Below are 23,592 nucleotides of genomic sequence, written 5' to 3'. Positions count from 1 at the left end.
TTTGGTATTTTTCAATTCCATCCATCCATCCATCTTCAACCGCTTATCCGTTGTTGGGTCACGGGGGCAACAGCTCCACCAGAGTGCTCCAGAACCAGATGCCCGAACCACCTCAGCTGGCTCCTTTCCAGGCGAAGGAGCAGCGGTTCTACTCCGAGTCTCTCTCGTGTGACTGAACTTCTCACCCTATCTCTAAGGGAGATGCCAGCCACCCGTCGAAGAAATATTTTTCAAAAAGATAACATTTTAATACTACTCATTAACACTAGCGCGTCGGAGCAGCCTTTCTGACCGATTTTGATATTTTAAAGTTGATTTTCTTAGCCCATGAAGTCCAGAGAAAGTTCCCCTTGCATGACTTTGTCTAAATATTCGATTGAAATCATCTCTGTTTTCAATTTTGTAAATATGATTTTAGGCATAGTTATACCTAGTAGGTCTGACTTTTTCGGCCAAATCGAGCGCCGTCCCCCTTTCTTCCCCACTCGTCTAAAGATCTTCACAGTTCACACCTACTAATTCAGACTGAAGTAATTAAAGCGGGTCTTGTTCAATAATATATCAGTATTCTGATATTAACCTGAGGGCCACATTAAGTGAATGTGGGCGCTGCATGTGGCCCCCGGGCTGCCAGTTGTCCATGTATGATGTAAACGCAGCCATTGTTGTGCTACAGGACGTCCCTGGACATGTTGAACATCAGTCATGCTAAGAAGGCTCAGGACCTGGCCACGGAGACCAACTACAGAACGATGCTGCACGACTACACCACCCTGGCCACTGACATGAGCGTCAGCCAGGCCAAGAAGGCATACAGCCTGCAGAGCGACGTGAGTACATTCATACCAATATCCATTCAACAATCCACTGAACAATACGCACATTGTAGTCACTAGACTACCCAAAATGCCCAGCGGTCAAGGGCAGCATCATTTTAGGGCCTACCCAATAAAAGCCTTGATGTGGCACATGACTCCGACACGTTTCTTCAAGTATTCTTGGAATAGTATGTTTGATATATCCATTTTTAATTCCAAATCATAGCGCCCAGCGGACTAAAAACAAACTGGTGGGGACCAAACACATTTGCGTGTGACCATCCGGATCACACTGGCGATTTAGAAACACTGCGGTTATAAAAAATGTGGATCACTGGCTTCCTTTAAAACAGGCCTGAAAATCCACCAAAGGCGGAGGGAGGTAATTATAACTTCTCCCTTAGACAGGTGTTCTACTCTGTAGTCTGTACATTTTTATACTTGTGATTTCATTTTTTATTTATTTTTATTCTTAACAATAGTGTTATTCTTATATATGAGCACGTCGAGATTCCTACCTTGATTTACTGTTATCGTATGCTCACATACGGTAGAGATATCACAAATAATAAATGAACAATTAATTGGTTATGAAAATAATTGTTAATTGTTAATAACCCAAATATTCACTGCTCACTTTGAAACCATTAAGGTTTACTTGAATTAAGTTCCCTTAAGGTTGAGTTAGTGACTTAAGTAGCAGACTTCAGTTGACAAAATGTATTTATCCATTAAAACCGCATTAGCATTGGATATTCAAATATAGCTATATCTACAAGCTCACAGCGTAAACATTTTTGAAAAAGGCATTTGTAGAATCATTTGAAGAATTGGTCTCCCAACCTTAATTATGATCATTTGAAAATGACACGATCGGACCCCGATTTCCGGTCACGCGATCAAATCGGGACTTAATGTATTAACCCACCTGCGTGTGTGTGTTCCCATCTATAGAAACAGTACCGCTCAGATCTGATGTGGATGAAGGGCGTCGGCTGGGAGGCAGCAGGTTCTCTGGATGTCCAGCAGGCCAAGAAAGCAGGAGATGTTCTCAGCGAGGTAACTGTTGACAACTTGACATCAGCTACTTTAGACTCCTGAGGCAGGATGAGGTATTGTAGTGTCCTGTTGACATCAGCTACTTTAGGCTCCTGAGGCAGGATGAGGTATTGTAGTGTCCTGTTGACATCAGCTATTGTAGTGCCCTGGACAAGACCAGCTCTTGTCTTCACTCTCTCTACTGACCTGTTAACCACATGAACCCTAGCGTCCCTATTCTGGAGGGCCGAACATTCTGCCAAAATAGTCGTTCTGCAAGCTCACACAACATGTCAGAGCATGTAGTTTTCTATTGTCGCTCACGACTCTCACAAGATTTGGTGTAGAGGGGAAAGAAATTGTATAACTAAATATGAAGTGGCGGCAAACGAACTTACATTAAAAGTTCAATACTTCAAATCACATTGATAATGTGTGTTACTTATCCAAGCCTGTGCATAGTATTTTATCTGCATTATTCCTTATTTGATCTTTATTTGTGAGTAACATTAAATGCAGATACAGTAGCACTCACACCACACATTTAAATGACATGACACATTAACCAATATTTTTTTTTTTGTTATCAAATGTTTTTTTATTTAAGACAATAAATTACAATAAGATGTTAACACCATGAATGAATAAAGAAAACAAAACACATGTAAAAACAACACATAACAGCAAAAGCAAGGAACACAAAAACAAACAATCCCACCCACCCCTCCCCCCGGGACCAAAGATGCCACAAAAAGACAATGTCAGGACTCCTACCACTGTGCAATGGGAACATACAATAAATAAATAATAATGACTAAATCATGTCCTTAACCAAATCTGCAATACCAGACCAAATCTCAATGTTTTCCTCTTTTGCACATTAACCAATATTTGAATGCACACATACACACTTAAACATACAGATGCATTATGCCTATGAACTTGTCCTACAAAGGGACATGACTGGGAGCGATAAGGGTGAGATCACGTAACGTGTGTGTGACTGCATGTTCATATCTAAGTTTACAGCTTGGCTCAGAAGGTATTTAAGGAGCTATGTGCTATTCCTATCCTCAACAAAGTATTTTAGGCACGTTGTGGACCGAGTCCTGGCTACTAGAGGCTAACACGAACCAGGCTGCTTATAGCAACTCAAGCTGTTGTATATTGCTCAAGATATGTTGAGTTTATGTGAAGCTTGTCGTCCTTAACCCATTTAATCAACCTCTCTTTTTGAGGTAGTGGCATTGTGCCACCACATATTGGGTCGTAAACCTTCACAAAGAAGGTCAACTTTGAGTCCCTCGAGCCCCTGTTGTAAACTAAGTGGATTCTAAACATTCGGGTGGCAACTAGCCTCAGCCCTACTCTGGCCGTTTTGGGCCAGTGAGCTTCTCCTGGATGGGCTGAGCCTCATCCGAGCATGCTATTCACCCTTAAGCCCAAACCACACCAAAGGGTCGAGACGGGACGAGACGGTTTTAGAGTTTGTCCCAGCGGTGTGTATGTCCTGTTGCATGTCGACCCCAAGTGATTCAACTGGTTCAATTCAATGGCCCAAACAACACCAATAGGTCACTAATGCAGCAACTCGCAACCGTTTGATTGCGAGGAGTTGCATGGCGACTCATTGGTGTCGTTTGGGCTTTAGCTGGGACAGGGGTTGACGAGTGCCAGGGCACCTGTCTCTGCTGCTGGCCTGCTGCTAAAACAGGGGTGCCCACACTTTTTAGACTTGAGAGCTACTTTCAAAATGACCAGCTCAACCAGATTTACCCACCAAAATGTATAATCCATTGCTGAAAATAGTTACATATTAGGCAAACGCACTTGGAATGGGAAATAGAGGCAGAAATGGAATTGGTAGGGTTTTTTTTTTATAACTTTGTAATACTGACGTTTGTTCGAAACAGTCTTGAAAACAAAGTATTGTAATGTGGGTTTAAGTCAATCAATCAAGTGAAGTACCGGTAACCTTAATTCATGTGGCAGATGCCAAAATGTGTTTTTTATTTATTTAAATTATACATTTTAGGGGCATGTCAATGATGTCATGTGGTCTACCTGCACAGCCTGTGTGATCTACTGGTATCTACTTTTGGGCACCCCTGTCCTACAACTATTTTGAAAAACATTATAAAATCGTCAAATAGCTGATCTGCACAATATGTAGACAATATAACTAGTCTTTACTCTTTAGTCCTTATTGTCTTGAATGATCGGTTGTGTTCATGCTACTCTAGCGGTCTGTGATACTGTTGCGCTGTCTACAGTCAGTTGGAAGCATGTGCAGCGGGTATTGTAACTTAACCCAATGCTGCTGTTTGGTTTTTTTCTAGAGAAAATACAGACAGAATGTGAGCGGTCTGAAGTTCACCAGCGTGGAGAACACTCCTGAGATGGTGCAGGCCAAGCTCAGCAACAAACTGGTCCTTGACGTAAGTTCATTATCAAATCCTTAACACACTTCCTGCCAATACCGTAGATACGGCAATTGGTATTTTATAGTGGTAAATGGTGCATTTATATAACCTGCAAATCGGAAGCAATTAGGGGTTCAGAGTCTTGCTTAAGGACACTTCGACACCAACACCAACATAGCCGGCACTGTGATGGATGAGGCTTTCTCTCCATCGATCGCGGGGCTGGGAGTGGACGCAACACACACAGCAGTAGTAACATTCCTAACATCCCGTCGCAGGTTTTGGCTGTTGAAAATAAGGGTTGATCGGGGGGAAATCCTGGGGAAATGTTGAGGATTGATGCGAGTATTTGATTGCTACAATTGACAAAATCAAAAGCCGCAAAGTTCAACCACATAATAGTGAGTTTACAGATTGGATATTTTTGGCGAAGGGATTTAGTGTACAGCGGAAAAGGAAGGGGGGGCCTCTTATATACCTCAGGGGATAGAGGAGAGAGGTTAGGTAAATGTGAAACATTCACCAGTGTCGACTCGGCCATAACAGAACGTGTGTGTGTGTGTGTGTGTGTGTGTGTGTGTGTGTGTGTGTGTGTGTGTGTGTGTGTGTGTGTGTGTGTGTGTGTGTGTGTGTGTGTGTGTGTGTGTGTGTGTGTGTGTGTGTGTGTGTGTGTGTGTGTGTGTGTGTGTGTGTGTGTGTGTGTGTGTGTGTGTGTGTGTGTGTGTGTGTGTGTGTGTGTGTGTGTGTGTGTGTGCAGAGGTTGTACAAGGAGAAGGGTCAGTCCATGAAACACAAGTACACCCTGGGTGTTGACCTGCCAGAACACGTCCAGGCCAAGCTCAACGCCATGAACCTGAGCGAGGTGAGGACACACCTTCACACACACATTGACATCACTGGTGAGGACTCACATTCACATCACTGTACAATACCTGGAACTCACTCCCAAACATCAGCAAATAATAAGGGAAAGCTAGCGAAGGTTGTGGCAAATCTGCAAAGAAATTGCTTACAACTAGCTTTCTTCACTAATGTGTTCATAAAGGGGTCTACTATCACCTCTCAATTTGTTCCAACACAACTCCCTTGGGAAACTTTGTGACAGCTGCTTAAAGTTGGGGTACCATTAACAGCCTATAAGGCAGCCTAAAACTGCCTCCCCCTGGCCAGCCGGGGCGCCTGATGGAGGGGAAATGAACTGGTTGGAATAACGTGTTCCTTCCACGCGCTACGTCCAACCAGGGAAACTCCCCCCTGTCAGGTGTAAAGGAGCAACTTGGACACTAAGGCATGAAGGAAGCATGAATTCAAGTCCGTTGCTCTCCCCTTGTCCCCCATATATGGGGACTAGGTTGGTGGACGGTGTGTAGAGCCCAGGATCACATTAGATGATTGACACAGGGGTGAAAAATGGGTTACAAAATCGTGGGATAAAAAAATATATATTAAAAACAAAAACAGCCTTTTCTAAATGTCATTATGCTTTAAGTAGCATGTGATGTGTCAAACTAGTGTTGATGATTCCGAATCCATTGCAAGGTAGCATTTCCAACAGAGAAATGCTCTTCCCTTTCCTGAGTCAGATTTGCTAAGCTTGTACATCTGCTATTTTAGAAAAAAGGTTCTATGACTGCGTTGCTGTGTGTTTGTAGAGCCGCTACAAGGAGTCCTGGTCAAAGATTCGTGATGGCGGATATAAGCTGCGCCTGGACGCAGTCCAGTTCCAGTCGGCCAAAGCGTCTGCAGAGATCCTCAGTGATGTGAGTCATCTCCTATCTTACTACGCATCATGAAACTGTATTTAATGTCAGAGTGGGATGAAGGTGTTCTTTGAATGGCTCTATCTATGCACACAGAATAACTCTTCCTACTTCAGAGTGGGATGAAGGTGTTCTTTGAATGGCTCTATCTATGCACACAGAATCACTCTTCCTACTTCCGGGCCGCTTCACTACATCCTACACAGGTGTTACTGATGATACTAATTAACTTAGGCTCTGTTCCATTTCTCAAACGTTATCATTTCAAGGACCCCCATTACTCTGAGAGTGTACAAATGGAACCAAATAGACCTATTTGGCTATTTGTTTTTGGGGCCATTTGGGGGCCATTTGGAACCCACTCAAGGACACTTTGAGACCCTAGCAGAGTGTTTCCAGTGAGCCAACATGCACAATAGTAGCACCCTGACATCAGTAACACCTGTGAAGGAAGTAGGGTAGGGGCTCAAGTTCAATCAGAGCGAGAAATAGACTAAGCAGTACCCGAAAATTGATTCTATTTGATCAACTCACTTCTTTTTGTCATACACCCCTCCACATTCTGTTGACAATAGTGATTATATCATCTATAAAAGTATAATGTATTACAAATTGTTAATGCAACCATCCTTTAATATACAAATAAGTAGTCCCATATTTCATGGAACTTTCCTTTGACATTGTTCCTCCTGGCAATTGAGTATTCGAACGATGCAGTTTCAATCATAAGTTGGGTCCAGTCTGTGATCTCTGGCATAGCAGAGCTCTTCCAGTTTCTCAGTATCAGCCTGGCTGCAGTGATAAGGCCTGCAGTCACTAATGCACGTTGTGCCTTGGTGACCCCTTGTGGCAACACTGTGCTATCTCCGAAGAGACATAGCCTCTTCAGTACCTCTTTCCAGAATGATAAAACCATAGGACATTTCCAAAAAGCATGTAAAAAGGTACCATTTTCCCCCTTACAAGCCCATCCTAAACAGTTTTCAACTCACTTCCTTGTTTTCCGTCAGTGCTGCAGCTGGGCAGACGCCGGCCAGCGCAACACTTATGGAGTACTTTCATTACCGCAAGCAAGGAAATATCTTGTTATGTTGTGTTTTTTCCGCTACTCGTTGGTGGTTAATCAGCCTGTCAGTGATTTATCTATAAACAATGACCACTCAGCCATACATTATCCCATACATGGCTTTTCTCAATAGCAACACCTTGACAACAACAAGCTTTGGTAAATGGTGCTTTTTACTTTTTTATTGTATAGTGCCTTTCTTCAAAGCGCTTTACAATGTGCATTACATTCACCAGTTCTCTCTCACACACACACACACACACACACACACACACACACACACACACACACACACACACACACACACACACACACACACACACACACACACACACACACACACGTGCATTCTCATGACAGCAGAGCCTTGCAAGCCACCAACCTGCTTACCGGAAGTGAGTTCAGTGACTCTTGCTGAAGGACACCTCGACACTAAGCCAGGGGGATCCAGAAATCGAAACGGGGAAACCCTCCGATTGTTTTGGGACTGTTATGCGATGACTAATACATTTATGTTTTCTCTGTGTAGAAAAAGTACAAAGAGCTGTTTGAGAGGAGCAAAGGGAAGATGATCTGTCTGAAGGGACTGCAGGATGATATGAACATGGCTCACTCCGTCAACGCCAGCAAGCTGCAGAGTGATGTGAGTGGCTTTAACTCAATTCTCTCTCTCACTTTATAAAGCGTGTATCTTTATAAAGCGTGTGATAGATACTGTATTAGAGTAACTGTAGTTTTTTTTTAACCATATTCTATGTGCAGGTCTATATTCTGGAATGTTTGTTTTAGTTTTTTGGTGTCTGATAATCCCATGTGTGATGGGTCAAATTGTCCGGACACGGAAATAAAATAAATATAATAAAATATTCATTCATTAATTCTCACTCACTCAACCAGGGGTCTTCAACAGGGGGTCAGTGACCCCTAGGGGGTCCTCAAAGTTGCTACAGCGGGTCTGCCAAGTCTTTGTTCGATAGAATATATTCTTTCACATTAACCACTTGAACTTGAGGAAAACCTTATACAAAAATAGCAGATCTACAAGCTCACAACGCCGCGCAGCACGAGGCGCTGTGAGCTTATAGATCTTGTATTTTTGGTGTTGAGGGACAAAAGAGCAGACCAAGTTTACCATTGACTGTGGTTAAATGAATCTGCTGTGACAGTGCTGTCAAACAGATGGAGCTATCTATGTCAAACTTTAATCTGCAATATGTAATGGAGGTCCCTGTTTCATCTCCCTCTCATCTAAGGGGCCCCTTGGCCTGAAAAAACGTCAAAGACCCCTGCTCTAAACCCCTGCTCTAAACTCGCTCTCGTGTCTCTCCTTCCCAGATCAAATACAAGAAGCAATCCGCCATGGACATGGCCCACCACCATCTGCCCATGGACATGCTGGAGGTGACCCAAGCCAAGAAGGCCCAGGCCCTGGTGAGCGAGCAGGACTACAGGCTCACCCTGCACCATTACACGTCCCTACCCGATGACATGAAGGTGCTGGCCGCCAAGAAGGCCTACGCACTGCAGAGCGAGGTGAGACCATTAAGGGATGAAAGTCAGTTTCTTTTCATTTATTAAAGAAGTTGCAGTACCTGTATTCAACATTATACTTGGATTGTAACGCCTGCTCCATTGTTAATGTGTTTTTTTTGTTTGTTTGTTTAAAAGTATGGTAAGTATTATTTTCTGGTTAAAACAGCTCTATAGTGTGATAGTAATCATTGCTGTAATATAGAGTGTTTGTTTAGTAACGGGGCTCGCCCCGTCACTCCAGCTCTTTAATAAACAGAAAATACATTTGCAGGTGGATTGCCAATTTTAGCCTATAACACAAGTTTCCTAGGGAGCTTGCTGCTTACTGGGGAAAAGGGGGGTTGTGAAGTATGGGCATCACTTCCCGTTGTCAGTCATTCAATTAATTTGAAGGATCTACACGACCTGACAGAAATCTGAAAAGGTCAAATTGGTCTGCCTACTACTCTACAAGATTTCCCTCCACACGGCTGATTCAAATTAATGATCAATGTCTATTATCAAATTAAGTCACTTATCAAGCACCATTTGTAGATTCAGGTGTCAAAGCAGCCAGTAAAAATGAAACACAGGACAGGAGCACAGATTCTGAGTTGCAGGAAACAAACAGCAGAGGGCGCCCTCTCTTCTTCCTTTTTTCCCCCTGATGGGTTCCCAGATTGGTCCACTCACTGCTAGAGGAAGTGTCAAGAGTCAGACTAACAGACATTGCTCATTCATTTGAATCAGCTGTGTGGAGGTACTAGCCAAGAGGAGAATTAGCAAGAGATGCCAACTTTGCTTTACTTCCCGTATCTGCGATGCGTGAGGTGGGCGGTAACATTATTAGGGAAGAATGTTGGAGTCCATTCATTTCTAATGGGAGAGTGAACGTGAACACAGCTTATGAACCATTCCTTAACTCCATGGTCACTGAACCATACTGGACCCAATCATCACAAGGCACACAATATTTACAAGATATTCATAGTAAAGTGGCTTCTTTTAGCGAAACAAACTCTTGCGAGATTTATTGTAACGTGTAATGAATGGACATATTTAAAACGATTAGAAACGATCCTTATGTGCCCAAATTAGAGCTGGCATACTTGGTCTGCATATTGAGACAGGCATGTAGGCACGGTTGAGGAGGATAGTTTATGTACTCTGTGTGATCTAAAGGAAATTGAAAATGAAATGCCATTCTACAACTCTATTAGGGAGAGACTTTTTAATAAGAGAACCAAATCATGAATTTATATGGTTGGAGGACTTCGAGAAACTAAAACTACTATTTCAAAAGTACACCTTTTCATTTGCCTCATTCCTTGAAAAGGCCTGGTCAATGAGGAGGAGGGCCATTTACATGTAAAATGGCCTTGTTTTCATTTTGTTTTCATTTTTGTTCAAATACTGTACAAATATGTATTCATGTATTAATAATGCATCGGGTTTGATGGCGGTTGGCAAACCTAAATGGTGCATTTATGGGGGGGACCATTTGTAGGCTTTGTGTACCATTTCGAGTCTAGTGGCTCCGATGAAGTTGGCCCATCTTCATACTGTACATAAACCATCTTTGGTACTAGTAGGCAGACTAATGTGAGCCCTTTTTATTTCTGTCAGGTTGTGTTCCCACATAATTACTTGCGCAAGCAGTACTTGCGTGCTTTTATGGAACATCACTGCCTTTACGAGGCTACGAGCGCCGACTTTGAAGAGTGGAATTCTCAATAATACATCCAGATCCCGACTGACTTTGTTATTCATGTCTATATTTTGACGGTCACAGGCTTACTAATATGTTCTACCTACCACGGAGCTCCGACGGTGTGTTTTACCGTTAACTTGGCTGAATAGTTGGGAAAATAACCCAGCTAAATGGAGGAGTGACATATCCTGACATTATCAACTATACCTAGTGAATTCTCCAGATGAGTATTAATAATTGGTCTTGCAAGATGCTGTTTAGATCATTTTCAACAAATACATAGCAAATACAACAAAATGCAACACATATACAGTATGTGGGTATTGAAAACCTCAAGGGATGCAACCGTGACGTATATATCGTGCAACCACTTTTACTTGAGATTTACAATGCTAGCACTTTTCACAAACTGATGGAGTATCAGTATATTATAGTACATTGTGGGATGTATATTGAGATGGCAGGTATGTGACATTGAAAAGGACAAATCAAACATATGGGACACTTTATTGGAACACAAAAAAAATCGCTACAGCCTCAGTAATGAACCAGTGAAATTAGGGTATTTTATGACGCCTCTCATAGGGATTGCATTGGCAGCTGCAGTACAGTTGAAACGGACCAGAAGTGGGACGCTGTCTCATTTGGGGGCATAACATTTGTAGTCCCTGTGTCTCTCTCTATACATCACATTCTGTGCTCAGCCAATCAAATAATCACTATGGAGAACACACAGACAGACAAGGCCCCAGCCCCAGCCTTGGAGCTGGCGCCACTCCAAAAAGTCTGCTCATTTATTTGTGTCATCACTTCTGTCTCGAAAAAAAAAGTATCTCGACCTGAAAATATAATATATTACTAAAGAGTTGGATTTTGATACTGAACAAACACTATACAATAGAGCAATACTAGCAATACTAATCAAATATTATTTTAACAAAAACATATTCACTTCACCGTTAACACTTCCAATCTCCCCCCCCCCCATTTTCTCTTTAATGTGTTAACTTTAGATAACACTGTATGCAGACAGAGAAGCCAGAGAGAGAGAGCACTAGTTTTATCTAGATGAACTGGAATTTTATCTAGGTAAAAATAGTGCTCCTTCTCTGGCTTCTCTGTCTACATATGTACTGTGTTATCTAAAGTAAAATATATTGGTTCCAGTCGAGGGACTTCAGTAGGCAGTTGGTGGCGTCTAGAGTGCTTTGTCTTTAGTCCCCCTCTGCTCGCTGGCCGAGCACTCCTCTCCCTGTTCCTCTACACTGCCGTCGCTCACCACAGGTTTGGTCCGGGAGCTGTGACGCTGGCCTTCCCGCCCCTGATCACCCTCCTCTTTCCGACTCAACTTGACCTTCACTGAGCAAGATTCAGACTCGCAGCCTTTGTCGCCCTCCTCTTCATTTCTCTCCCTCATCCTCTATCTTCTGCCTTGCGTCTGCGAAGACCGACTGAAGTACGATAGAATCCTTGTAGATCAGAGAGCCCTCCACGTTGAAGGTCTGGGCATTCTGACAGAGCAGCATGATATCTTTCTCCAGGTCATTCAGACTGCAGTACTTGTGCCTGCGGATCCTTTCTTTGACCTTCCTGAAGTCCACAGGTGTGCAGATGACTTCGTAGTATTCTGGCAGCTCCTTGTGAGACGGTAGCTGGATGAAAATATCGCTCAGCTGTCGCCCATTACCGTCCTTGTACTTGATGACGGCATCAACAATCTTCGTCATCTTCTTGGTGAGGGAGGCAAGGTTTTGGGAGAGTTTCTCGGTGGCCGGAAGCCTGTGCTTCTTTGCTTTTGTAACTTCTTTATCCTTCTCCTGGCCGCCATCGTGATTGCATTCTCTTTTGCGCTTCCTGGTAGTATTCTTGGGACACCCTTCCCCTTTGATCTCCAGGTTACGCTGGCCTTCATGCCCCCGCTCACCCTTCTCTTTCCGACTCAACTTGACCGCCACTGAACAAGATTCAGACTCGCAGCCTTTGTCGCCGTCCTCTTTATTTTCCTCTCCCTCATCCTCTATCTTCTGCCTTGCGTCTGCGAAGACCGACTGAAGTACGATAGAATCCTTGTAGATCAGAGAGCCCTCCATGTTGAAGGTCTGGGCATTCTGACAGAGCAGCATGATGTCTTTCTCCAGGTCCTTCAGACTGCAGTACTTGTGGCTGCGGATCCTTTCCTTGACCTTCATGAAGTCCACAGGTGTGCAGATGACTTCGTAGTATTCTGGCAGCTCCTTGTGAGACGGTAGCTGGATGAAAATATCGCTCAGCTGTCGCCCATTACCGTCCTTGTACTTGATGACGGCATCAACAATCTCCGTCATCTTCTTGGTGAGGGAGGCGAGGTTGGGGGAGAGTTTCTCGGTGGCTGGACGCCTCTTTTTTTTCTTCACTTCATCCTTCTCCTGGCCGCCGCTCAAGACAGGCGTGGAGGGGCCGCCATCGTGGTTGCATTCGCTTTTGCGCTTCCTAGTAGTATTTTGGGGACACCCTTTCCCCTTGATCTCCAGGTTGCCCCCCCCAATGGCCATGAGCCATTGTTTCTCGGTGAGCAAGTCATTACTGTAGTCCACCTCCTTCCGCTGCCGGGAGCCTGACGTCTTCCCCTCCTCGCAGGTCAGCCTCTCCACCTCTGCGTCGTCCTTCAGGATCCATGCCGGCATGTCATTCTCCACCATCAGACGAGGCTTCCTCTCGGGATCTTGGGCTTCCTCACGCTGTCTGTCAAGATCCATGCGCGTAAACTGCTCAAACTCTTCTTCGCCCCGGGCGATCATCTGGTTTACAGACTCGTCGTCAGGCACCTCATCCTCCTCCTTGTCCTGTTCCTCGTGTTCCAGGATGGCCTGCAGGAAGGCCCGCTGCTCGCCGCCTGACGACTTCTGGTCGAACATGCCGGCCTGGATGACCTTCTGGTCTACATTCAGCTTGTACTTGGCCGCTGCCAGGATCTTCTCCTCCACGCTGTTGACAGTGCAGAGACGTAGCACGCGAACCTCATTCTTCTGCCCGATGCGATGGGCTCGGTCCTGGGCCTGCAGGTCCTGGTGGGGGTTCCAGTCACTGTCGAAGATGATGACGGTGTCAGCGGACTGCAGGTTGAGGCCCAAGCCTCCGGCCCTGGTGCTGAGCAGGAACACAAAGTAGTCTGAGGCCGGGTCGTTGAACGTCTTCAACATCATGCCACGGTCCTCCGCCTTGGTGGTTCCGTCCAGACGCAGGTACTTAAAGTTGCGGTAGGCAAAGTAGTCCTCCATGATAGTCATGAGCGATGTCATCTGACAGAAGATAAGCACCTTGTGGTCGGTGGCTCTCAGCTTTGGCAGAATACGATCCAGCAGCTCAAACTTCCCACAGGAGCGGTAGAGATCAGGGCCTGACACTATTCCACCAGAATAACCAAGGTGCTCCGCTAAAGACTTCTCGATTTGTTGGAACATGTATGGGTGGTTGCAGATCTTCCTCAGTTGCATTATAGTGTTCAACAGTGTCTTCGTGCCTCCATTACCCTTCTTGTCTTTCTCGGAGCCGTCAGTGAGCAGCACTCCCTTGGCTTGCATGTGTCTGTACAACACCCTCTGTAAGGCTGACATGTCGCATTTGATCACATACTCCACCTTCTCGGGCAGCTGGGACTCGACTTCCTTCTTGAGTCGACGCAGCAAGAAAGGGCGGAGCACCTTGTGCAGTCGACGGATGATCAGGATGGTCTCTTCCTCATTCAGGTCCACCCTCTCTCCTGTCATGGCAAAGGGGGCGTTGAACCACTGATCAAAGGTGCCGCAGCTCTTGAAGATGGTGGGTAGGAGGAAGTTTAGCAGCGCCCACAGCTCGGGCAGATTGTTCTGCAGCGGCGTGCCCGTCAGCAGGACACGTCGTGGTGCCAGGTAGTGTTTGTTCAAGACTTGGGTCAGCTTGCTGTGGTGGTTCTTCATGCGATGGCCCTCGTCCATGATCATGTACTCCCAACGGAGCTTGGCCAGCACTTGCTTGTCCTTGATGACGTAATCGTATGTGGTGAGCAGCACGTTGAACTTGCCACTGCGGATGGTGGGGTGCAATGCACGACGAGCCGCAGGGGGGCCCTTGTAGGAGAGTTTGATTACAGACGGTGCCCACTTATCAAACTCGTACACCCAGTTGGATAGAGTTGAGAGCGGCACGATGACAAGGAAGGGTCCATTCATGCGTTTGTGCTCCATGAGGTATGTTATGAGGCTGATGGTTTCGATGGTTTTGCCCAGGCCCATTTCATCGGCCAGGATGCCATTGAGGTTATTGTTGTACAGAGAGACCAGCCACTCCAGACCTGTGATTTGGTAATGTTTGAGCTCCCCGTTGACCAGCAGTGACGACTGTTTCTCCACCTTCTCGGTGACCGCATGAGCCACGGCATAGTAGGACTGCTCTAGGCTTCTTGCAGAGACTACAGTGCTGTCCTCGTCATCAACATCCTGTTTGGCACGTTCGATGATGTGCTTGACGTCCACTTCAGACACGTCCTTGCTATCGGGGTCTGATAATAACGACCCACCTCCTGCATGTTCTGGCTTCTTCGTTCTGTTCTCTTTGAGAGCCTGTGAGGTCTTGTGTGCCCTCACCAGCTCAGTGAGGTTGGCCACAAACTCGTCTGTCTGCTGCAGCAGGTAGGCCAGACGCTTGTCTTTCTTCTGGTCAATGAGTTTGCGGTAGCCTTCTTCATCCTCAGCCATTAGCCTCAGCATTCTCTCCCTTTCAACGCGCTCCTTCTCTTTCCTCACACGGTCCTTCTCTTTCTGCTGCTCCCGCTCAACGCGCTCCTTCTCTTTCCTCTGCTCCCACTCAACACGGTCCTTCTCTTTCTTCTGCGCCTTCTCAACGCGCTCCTTCTCTTTCCTCTGCTCCCACTCAACACGGTCCTTCTCTTTCTGCTGCTCTTTCTTCAGTAATATGCGCTCCTGTTGGATCTTCTGTTTCTCCATGTTGAGGACATCACATAGTGACTGCTGCTTGGTGCGTGTGTAGGCATTAGCATTGAGAGCAGGTGGTGGCATGGATGCCACCACCTCCTGGCGCAGCTGTCTCTGAAGCTTTAGGGCCTTGAGCTCGCTTTCGGCTGCTGTACGTTGGTCATCAGTCAGGGAGACTGGAAGATTCTCCAGCTCTTGGATGCGGTGCGCAATCCAAGCCTGGCGCCTGTACTCCCTCTCCTGAAGGATCTCTACCGGGTCCAGCCTGCGAGTGATGCGGTTCAACGTTGGCAGAGAATGGGCAAGCTGCCATGGAGGCTGTGTCTGTGAAGAAGGCATTGATGTAGAGGCAGGGGGAGGCACCAAGGAGGGTCCTCCATTGGGATGAGGAAGAATCATCCTGGGAGGGGCACTGGTTTGGGAATCAGCACTCGCTATTGGCCATCCTGGCAATGTTCTGAGGGATCCTTGCATGCCTGGAAGAACACCAGCAGGTCCAGTAGGCACATTGGCTCCCACCATACCATTTGGTAGGCCTACGACATACCGGTACATTTGTCGTTGAGCTGGTCCTGGACCAGCATCCGGCACAGCACCAGAGCCAGTATAGGGACCAGCACACGGCACAGCATAAACGGGCACCCAGGTCCAGAATTGGGGCTGCTGGTTCTGGTTGAAAGGAGTGAGTCCACCTGACTCAGCTGGTACTGCTCCCTCACCGCCAGGGCCACCAGAAGAACCCTGCAGAGAATTGTGGTTCTGCTGGCTCATGCCACAGGGAGGATCCCCGCTGCCTTCCATTGGGCCACCCTCAAGGCTGGGCCCCATCGTGTTGTGGGCAGAGCCTGGAGAAGGACCAGAGCTTGGGCCCATCGTGGCTCCTGCAGAGGGCCCGGCATCTGGGTATGGCCCTGGGCAAGGTGTCTCCACTATCGGGGGGTCTGGGATGGACATCTCTCAGCAGAGATTGTGAATTTCTATGACAGTAGCAAAGCAAGTACCAAGTGTCTGGTAGATAAATAAATGCCGGTTGCAGTGTCTCTTGGTATTCCTTCTATTCCCCAGAAACAAAGAGCAACCTATCCTGGTTTCTGCACACACCTCTACCCTCGGCTACAGTCCTTATTGTGTGTCAGTTCCCGCATGCGCATTGATGATGGCTGCGGTGCAGAGAGGAATGCCCTATGATGTAATGTGATGTCACAATGATATATCAGGAATCTCCATATGGACATCAAAGGGACAGCTACAATATCGGCTGACATCACCGTGTCTGGGATATCAGCCAATCACAGCACAAAGGGGACAGGCCCATATATGGGCATATAATGTTGACATCAGTGATCTCCATAAGTGGGCATAAACTGATGACATCAGGGATCTCCATATATGGGTATACAAGGACAAGGGCTGACAAATACAGAGATCTCCATATATGGGCAATTGGGCATTAAAGACGGTAGACGGACAGATCCAGACAAAAGAAACGCAGACAGACGGGTTTAACGGGTACCCCGACACTATGACCCGGACATATTGGTTTGATCGGCGGTGCCACGTAGGTGTGAACTCTAGATGTGAAGGACAAGGAATGACGGATACAGAGATCTCCATATATGGGCATATGAGTCGGATCAGCATTCGGCAGTGCCACATGCTGCTTGGCGGCTTGTTGAACCTCTAGTTATAAAAAACACAAAACAGACTATCCATCTGGAATCTCAATCAAATGAACATTATGAAATGCAGGCAAGGCCATACGACCCGTGCTGCAATTGTTTTCATAATGTGGGCTAATGGTTGTGTGTGTGTGTGTGTGTGTGTGTGTGTGTGTGTGTGTGTGTGTGTGTGTGTGTGTGTGTGTGTGTGTGTGTGTGTGTGATAGAAAGTGTATCGTTCAGACCTGAACTATCTCCGAGGAGCTGCCTGGATCGGAACCGGAGCTCTACAGATCGAAGCCTCCAAGAAGGCCTCCGACCTAATCAGTGATGTGAGACAAGTTACTTCCTAAAAATATATATATAATATATACACTGTGCCTTAATTTCACCAATATACTTTGGCCGGACAAAAAATGCTAAAATTGTATTTATTTATTTACTTAAAGTTTTTATCCCACGGTTTTTTGTAAGCCATTTTTTTCAACCAGTGTCTATTGTATATTATTTCATGAATCTGAATCCATTCCAAGCTTTAGTTTTGCACAAAAAACACTCCTTGGGCTAAAAACGGCCATGGCCGTCATCACAGAAATGTGATGAGGTCATCACATTTTGGGCGCATTTGGGCAAGTGGCTATCACAGTTTTTAGCCCAAGGGGTGTTTTTTGTGCAAAGCTAATGCTTGGAATGGATTCAGAATCATGAAAACCCTCTAGTTTGACATATCACATATGGACTATATGTAATCCTGGGTGCTACACTCCATCTGCCAACCTGAGGAGACAACTGACTATGACCTCATGCTTTCTTCAATGCATGAAGAGTACAAGCCGCTTCTTTTCACTTATTTATTCATGTGTTTATGGGGATGGGGGGTCGGGGGAGAATCTAAATTTAAGTTGAGTGCCACGGTCATGTGACAAACGTTATGTCTTTGGCCCTAACTTTGAATGTCCCTGTATTGTACTATGAACAGAAAAAGTATCGTCAGCAGGCGTACAACTTCAAGTATACATCCGTGGCTGATACTCCAGACATTGTCCACGCCAAGATCAGCGGACAGCTCCTCAGTGATGTAAGACTCTTACTCACATATTTGAGTTTCAAATAATGGCTCATGTTGAAGCCTCATGGCTCATAAAACTTGATTTTCTCATTTTAAGTTAAATCTAAATGTTTAAAATGTTTTGGTTTTCTTCCCCCCTGTCTTTCTTCTAGCGTTTGTACAAGGAGAAAGGAGCGAGTGACAGAAACAACTACACTCTCACTGCCCAGGGTCTGCCTGAGTTCACGCAATCCAAGATAAACACTGCCAACTTCAGCGACGTAAGGAAACAATATTATCTCCTACAACACTATATATGATCTAATCAATAGACTGAACTACACCAGTGTTGCCAGATTTTGCAAGAGAAACAAGCGGCCAGCCATAGACTTGGCTGGCATTAAAAGTCCAAAAACTTGGCTGCCACATGACGTAATTTCGGAAAGCCATGCATTGGAGGGCCCTCAAAAACATACGTTTTTCAGAAAACTGTTGAGATTTGTAGAATCGGCCTCAGGTCTAGTAAATGCGTTAGGCTAAGGGACCTCACTTCACTGTATATTATTATTTAGATTTCATGTGTGTTGTTGTGCTGCCGCTGTGCGTTGCAGATCAAGTACAAGGAGTCGTGGCACACGCTGAGGGCCCAGGGCTACAAGCTCTGCATGCAGGACATCCCCTTCCAGTCGGCCAAGTCCTCTACGGGTATCGCTAGTGATGTAAGTCACCCTGCTGCTGCTGACACGTCATGTATTTATTTATTCAGCTCACCAGATCGTGTGATTCACGTGTGGCAGGGCCGTGATTTTGACATCGCAAAGTTTGATTTAGCTTGCTTAATCATAGTCTTTAAAAAAGAAAGTTGCAGTCATGCACAGTTTGGGGCTGTATATTATATTATATTATATATAATTCTGGTATGAAAACCTGCTTTTTAATGTAATTAAGAATCCTGAATTATAACACATGGCTATTTTCAAATGGCCAAAATGTACATGAATTGGTCAATGTATGTTTTGTAATAATCAAAATCTATAAAGTAACTTGTAACTAATGATTTCAAATCAATGCATTGGAGTAAAAGTACAATATTTGGATTGAGATTTATTACAAAAATATAATTGTCCGGGTGTTTAGGTTCTAGGGTTAAGTAAATGTACTTAGTTACTTTCCGTCACTGAACGGCGCATTCTCCCCCCTCGCTAACAGTACCAGTACAAACACAGCCACGTGCTGGACAAGGGCAAGCACATCGGCTCCAAGAGCGACCCGCACCTCCTCCACTGCCTCCAGGCCGGGCGCCTGTGCAGCGACCTGGAGTACCGCAAGGACGCGCAGAGCACCAGCGGCCAGTACCACCTCACCAAGGACATGATGGGCCTGGTGATGGCCAAGAACGCCCAGGCGCTGGCCAGCGACCAGGACTACAAGACCCGGCTGCACCAGTACACGGTGCTGCCCGACGACATGAAGGTCCAGTGGGCCAAGAAGGCCTACAACCTGCAGAGCGAGGTAGACATCACATCAAAGCCCCCCCACCCCTCCGCAGTGTGGTAGACATCACATCAAAGCCCCCCCACCCCTCCGCAGTGTGGTAGACATCACATCAAAGCCCCCCCACCCCTCCGCAGTGTGGTAGACATCACATCAAAGCCCCCCCACCCCTCCGCAGTGTGGTAGACATCACATCAAAGCCCCCCCACCCCTCCGCAGTGTGGTAGACATCACATCAAAGCCCCCCCACCCCTCCGCAGTGTGGTAGACATCACATCAAAGCCCCCCCACCCCTCCGCAGTGTGGTAGACATCACATCAAAGCCCCCCCACCCCTCCGCAGTGTGGCAGAGTTTCTTGTTGTCCTTGTTTAGGCTTTATTTGTTTTCTCCTGTGTTTTCTCTTGCTCTTTCCTCCGGGCCAATGTAATAATGGATGCGGGGGCGCACTATAAATACCGAACCCATTACGGAGAGGAGAGGATCAGGAAAACCTATGCAAGGAGCCTTAGTGCTGTACTGTCACTTCTTTGTTCTCTCCATGCTGTGATGCTGTTATAATAACACAATGCCTGTTGCATGTTGCGAACTTGTTTTGCTTTGCTAGAAACTCTACAAGGCAGACTTGAACTTCATGAAGGGTGTGGCCTGGGACGGCGTTGGAGCTCCTCAGATGGAATCAGCCAAGAAGGCCGGGGAGCTGATCAGTGATGCGAGTACACACACACACACACACACACACACACACACACACACCGTACTTCATACTACAGCTTCACACAACAGTATCAAAAGTAACAGATCCACAATCTCAAAACGCGGCGCCAAGAGACGCATTTTGAGCTTGTACATCTGCTGCTTTTCCACCCGACACTAAGACCCGACAATTAAAACCTAAACACGGCAAAAAGCTTGAAGCTTATCTTAAAATCCATTCAAACATCCAGATGTAGGTATACTACACAACTCTTGCTTGGTCCTTGGTCTTGCTTGTACTTGCTTGGAATGCCCAGGGATTGTGTGTTGAGCTATTAAAGGAGTAGTTCTCCGGTAGGAGACTCAAATGCAGGTCAATTGAGACTCCTTCCAGAGATTCCACCGATCATCACAGTATTGGCTTAGGAATGCGAAAAACAATACATAAATAATAACTCTATTCAAGGCTTCATACGTGATTTTCTTTTTGCCTGAACTACTCTTTTAACCGTAATAAATATAAATGTAAATATTAACCCATTTAGGCCTCAGGCAGTTTCTAAAAACGCCTCTAAATCCTGACAAGTTTTCTGAAAAACATAATATGTATATAGCAGCATCAAATTTGTGATATTAACTGTGTGTGTGTTTGTACTCTCTGCAGAAGAAGTATCGTCAGCTTCCAGACAGTCTGAGATTCACAGCCGTAGCGGACTCTCCTGACATGCTTCATGCTAAACACAGCTACAAGCAGAACAGCGAGGTACGCCCCTCAACTGTCAACATCCTGCCGTTGCTAGGAGACTAATTAGCTATTGGCTAATTTAAAATCATAATGTTAAAGTCATACTGTGCATACTTTTTTTTATTAAAACGAAATTTATGTTTTTGAATAGTTCTCTAAACACTATTAAAGCAAACAAATATGTGATGATGCAAAATTACGTAGGCACCAGAAGTGTACGGGATGGAACATCCAGGTAATGTTAATACGTGTGTTCATGTCTCCATCTCACAGAGGCTGTACAAATCTGGGAAGAACGAGGATATGCATAAGTACACCTTGCACTTCGACGACCCAGACTTCCTCCGAGCAAAGCTCAATGCCCAGCAAATCAGCAATGTAAGACATTTGGGAAAATGTTATTTTCTCTTTAAGTCAAATTGATTTGTCAAGTACGAAGGGATTTACAACTTACTGGCGGTGCTGTCAGTGCTATGGGGTCAGGTTCCAGTTTGAAGCAGTGAGTGCTATGGTGAGAACTCTATGAGAGTTCTATGGGGAGAGTGCTATGGGGTGGGGTGGAGAGCCTGAAGAGCATTTGAAGTGGCGAGTGCTAGGGGGAGAGACAGACATCCTATCCTGTGTTATGTGGTGGGAAGGGGTGTAGGGGTGGGTCATATCCTGAAGATATGCGGGCAGCAACCATATACCAGTCAGTGAATGGAACGCAGAATGGGGGGGAGATAATGAAAGATGTAGGTGTGCCATGGCATTCTGGATAGTCTATCGATGAGGAAATTGCAATAGTCAAGCCTGGAGTGGTTAAGATCTGGCACACTAATACAGTAAGACACTAATGCTTATGTGTATTTTTTTAAATGAATGAAATGTAATTTTGGCCAATCTGTATGGTAGAGTACTGTATGTTAATACAATATATACAATCTGTACGCTATAGTATGCTATACATATTTTGTCCCCCTGCTTTTCTATTGAGACATTTCGATCGTGTCAAAGGTTTGACATGATGGTCAAGATTCAATTAGATTAAAACAGTTATAGCAGGAAAACGGGTTCAAATCCGGGGTAGAAGAGGAAAGATGCACAGTGCAGCTTTAACTTGAACGTTATGTCAGCAGGCTTTGACCTGAGGTTGAATGTTATTTTATGTTCTGTTATGTAGAAGGTTTACAAGGCTTCGGCGGACCAGGGCCGGTCAGCAGGCTTTGACCTGAGGTTGAATGTTATTTTATGTTCTGTTATGTAGAAGGTTTACAAGGCTTCGGCGGACGAGGGCCGATCAGCAGGCTTTGACCTGAGGTTGGACGCCATTCCCTTCCAGACCGCCAAGGCGTCCAGAGAAATCGCCAGTGATGTGAGTTAAAAAAATAGGCTTCTAAATCCTAATAGTTTTCTGAAAAACCCATGTTTCTATGTCGGTTGTGCTCAACCTTTTTCATCTCAAAATATGTTGTTCCAGGGGACCCCCAGATATATTATATAATTTAAAATGTTCGCTCTGAAATATATATTCAAAGATTTGCACCACATTTTCACGACTTTTCAAAAAATAGCAGACCTACAAGCTCGTAGCGCGCCACTCGGTGGCGCGCTATGAGCTTGTAGATCTGCTATTTTTAATCAAGTATAATGTAACGCTTAAAACACCAAAAGGGGTTCCCGCCCAAAATGAGTTAAGCACAAACCCTCAGAACAACCGCTTACAGTACATGTGTACTGACTAATGAGCCTTTTTCAATGCAAAATTCTAATGCTGTAGTTTAAGCTTAATTGCTTAATGTATGTTTTGTAATAATACTCTAAATCTACAATAATTACCTCTCAGAGTAAAAGTAGAAAATATCCCGGTACCTCAAAACTGCACTTTACAGTGAGAACAGAACGTGAGTGCACTCACAGCATCACGCCACCGGGGTCTAATGAAGCTCTCTCTCCCCTGGGACAGTTCCGCTACAAGGAGTCCCATGTGAAGGACAAGGGCCACCACGTGGGCCTGCTGTGCGTGGAGGACGACCCCAAGATGGTGAGCAACCTGGCGGCCAGCCGGCTGCAGAGCAACCTGGAGTACAAGCGGCAGTCCAAGGAGGAGCGCTCGCGCTACCAGATCAGCAGCGACCGGCCCGAGTTCCTGCAGGCCAAGAAGAGCCAGGCGCAGGCCAGCGACCTGTCCTACCGCCAGAGGCTGCACGGCTACACCTGTGACAACCAGCAGCTCGCCGTCAAGCACGCCAAGCAGGCCTACAAGCTGCAGAGCAATGTGAGTGGTCGGGCCTGTTTTTTAGGACTGTCGTTCTTAGACCTTTTTGTTTATTTTCAAGGATCTTTGATGCAGTAATGGTCTTATTATTTTTATTTTAGAGGTCATTGTCACTTGCAAAATGTTTTGCAGGTGGACTACAAGTCAGACTTGAACTGGATGAGGGGATCGGGCTGGACCCCTCCTGGCTCTCACAAGGCTGAGCTGGCTCGCCGGGCCGCAGAGCTGGGCCTGGCTGAGGGAGTGACCACCGACGAGGCCATCGCACGGTACCAACACATAATGATGGTGAGAATGATTGCGAACGCAATGAGCACTTACTATGAGACCTAGCAGATCATGTCTGTGTGTGTGTCTGTCTGTCTGTCTGTCTGTCTGTCTGTCCGTGTGTCTGTCCCGCTATGCAAATATGGAGTGTG

The 23,592-nt window shown here is 45.7% G+C and overlaps 2 protein-coding genes across 4 annotated transcripts in view; one reads left to right on the top strand and one right to left on the bottom strand.

The window, feature by feature from the left end:
- The window catches only part of nrap (nebulin-related anchoring protein), a 57,658-nt gene that overhangs the window by 32,889 nt on the left and 1,177 nt on the right, over positions 1–23,592 (top strand). For 2 of the 3 annotated variants that reach the window (XM_080789479.1, XM_080789477.1), the window contains 19 exons: positions 677–830; positions 1,773–1,877; positions 4,196–4,294; positions 5,037–5,141; positions 5,932–6,039; positions 7,635–7,748; positions 8,441–8,638; positions 17,163–17,267; positions 17,915–18,013; positions 18,157–18,264; positions 18,595–18,702; positions 19,193–19,495; positions 20,083–20,187; positions 20,836–20,934; positions 21,190–21,294; positions 22,079–22,131; positions 22,216–22,270; positions 22,862–23,173; positions 23,306–23,461. In XM_080789479.1, coding sequence (XP_080645605.1) covers positions 677–830; positions 1,773–1,877; positions 4,196–4,294; positions 5,037–5,141; positions 5,932–6,039; positions 7,635–7,748; positions 8,441–8,638; positions 17,163–17,267; positions 17,915–18,013; positions 18,157–18,264; positions 18,595–18,702; positions 19,193–19,495; positions 20,083–20,187; positions 20,836–20,934; positions 21,190–21,294; positions 22,079–22,131; positions 22,216–22,270; positions 22,862–23,173; positions 23,306–23,461 — 2,491 coding nt within the window. Of the gene's footprint in view, positions 1–676; positions 831–1,772; positions 1,878–4,195; positions 4,295–5,036; positions 5,142–5,931; positions 6,040–7,634; positions 7,749–8,440; positions 8,639–17,162; positions 17,268–17,914; positions 18,014–18,156; positions 18,265–18,594; positions 18,703–19,192; positions 19,496–20,082; positions 20,188–20,835; positions 20,935–21,189; positions 21,295–22,078; positions 22,132–22,162; positions 22,271–22,861; positions 23,174–23,305; positions 23,462–23,592 lie in introns of all 3 variants that reach the window. The other variant, XM_080789478.1, reaches the window with a different exon arrangement.
- Positions 11,527–16,231, bottom strand: LOC308333060 (transcription activator BRG1-like; the record flags this gene model as incomplete). Its single annotated transcript, XM_080789257.1, is given in 3 exon segments — positions 11,527–11,731; positions 11,733–12,145; positions 12,722–16,231. Coding segments are annotated over 3 exon segments (4,128 nt in total).

The sequence above is a fragment of the Protomyctophum bolini genome (assembly GCF_963924005.1).
Source record: "Protomyctophum bolini genome assembly, chromosome: 18".
Taxonomy (NCBI): domain Eukaryota; kingdom Metazoa; phylum Chordata; class Actinopteri; order Myctophiformes; family Myctophidae; genus Protomyctophum; species Protomyctophum bolini.
This window is presented reverse-complemented; position numbering and strand designations above follow the sequence as displayed.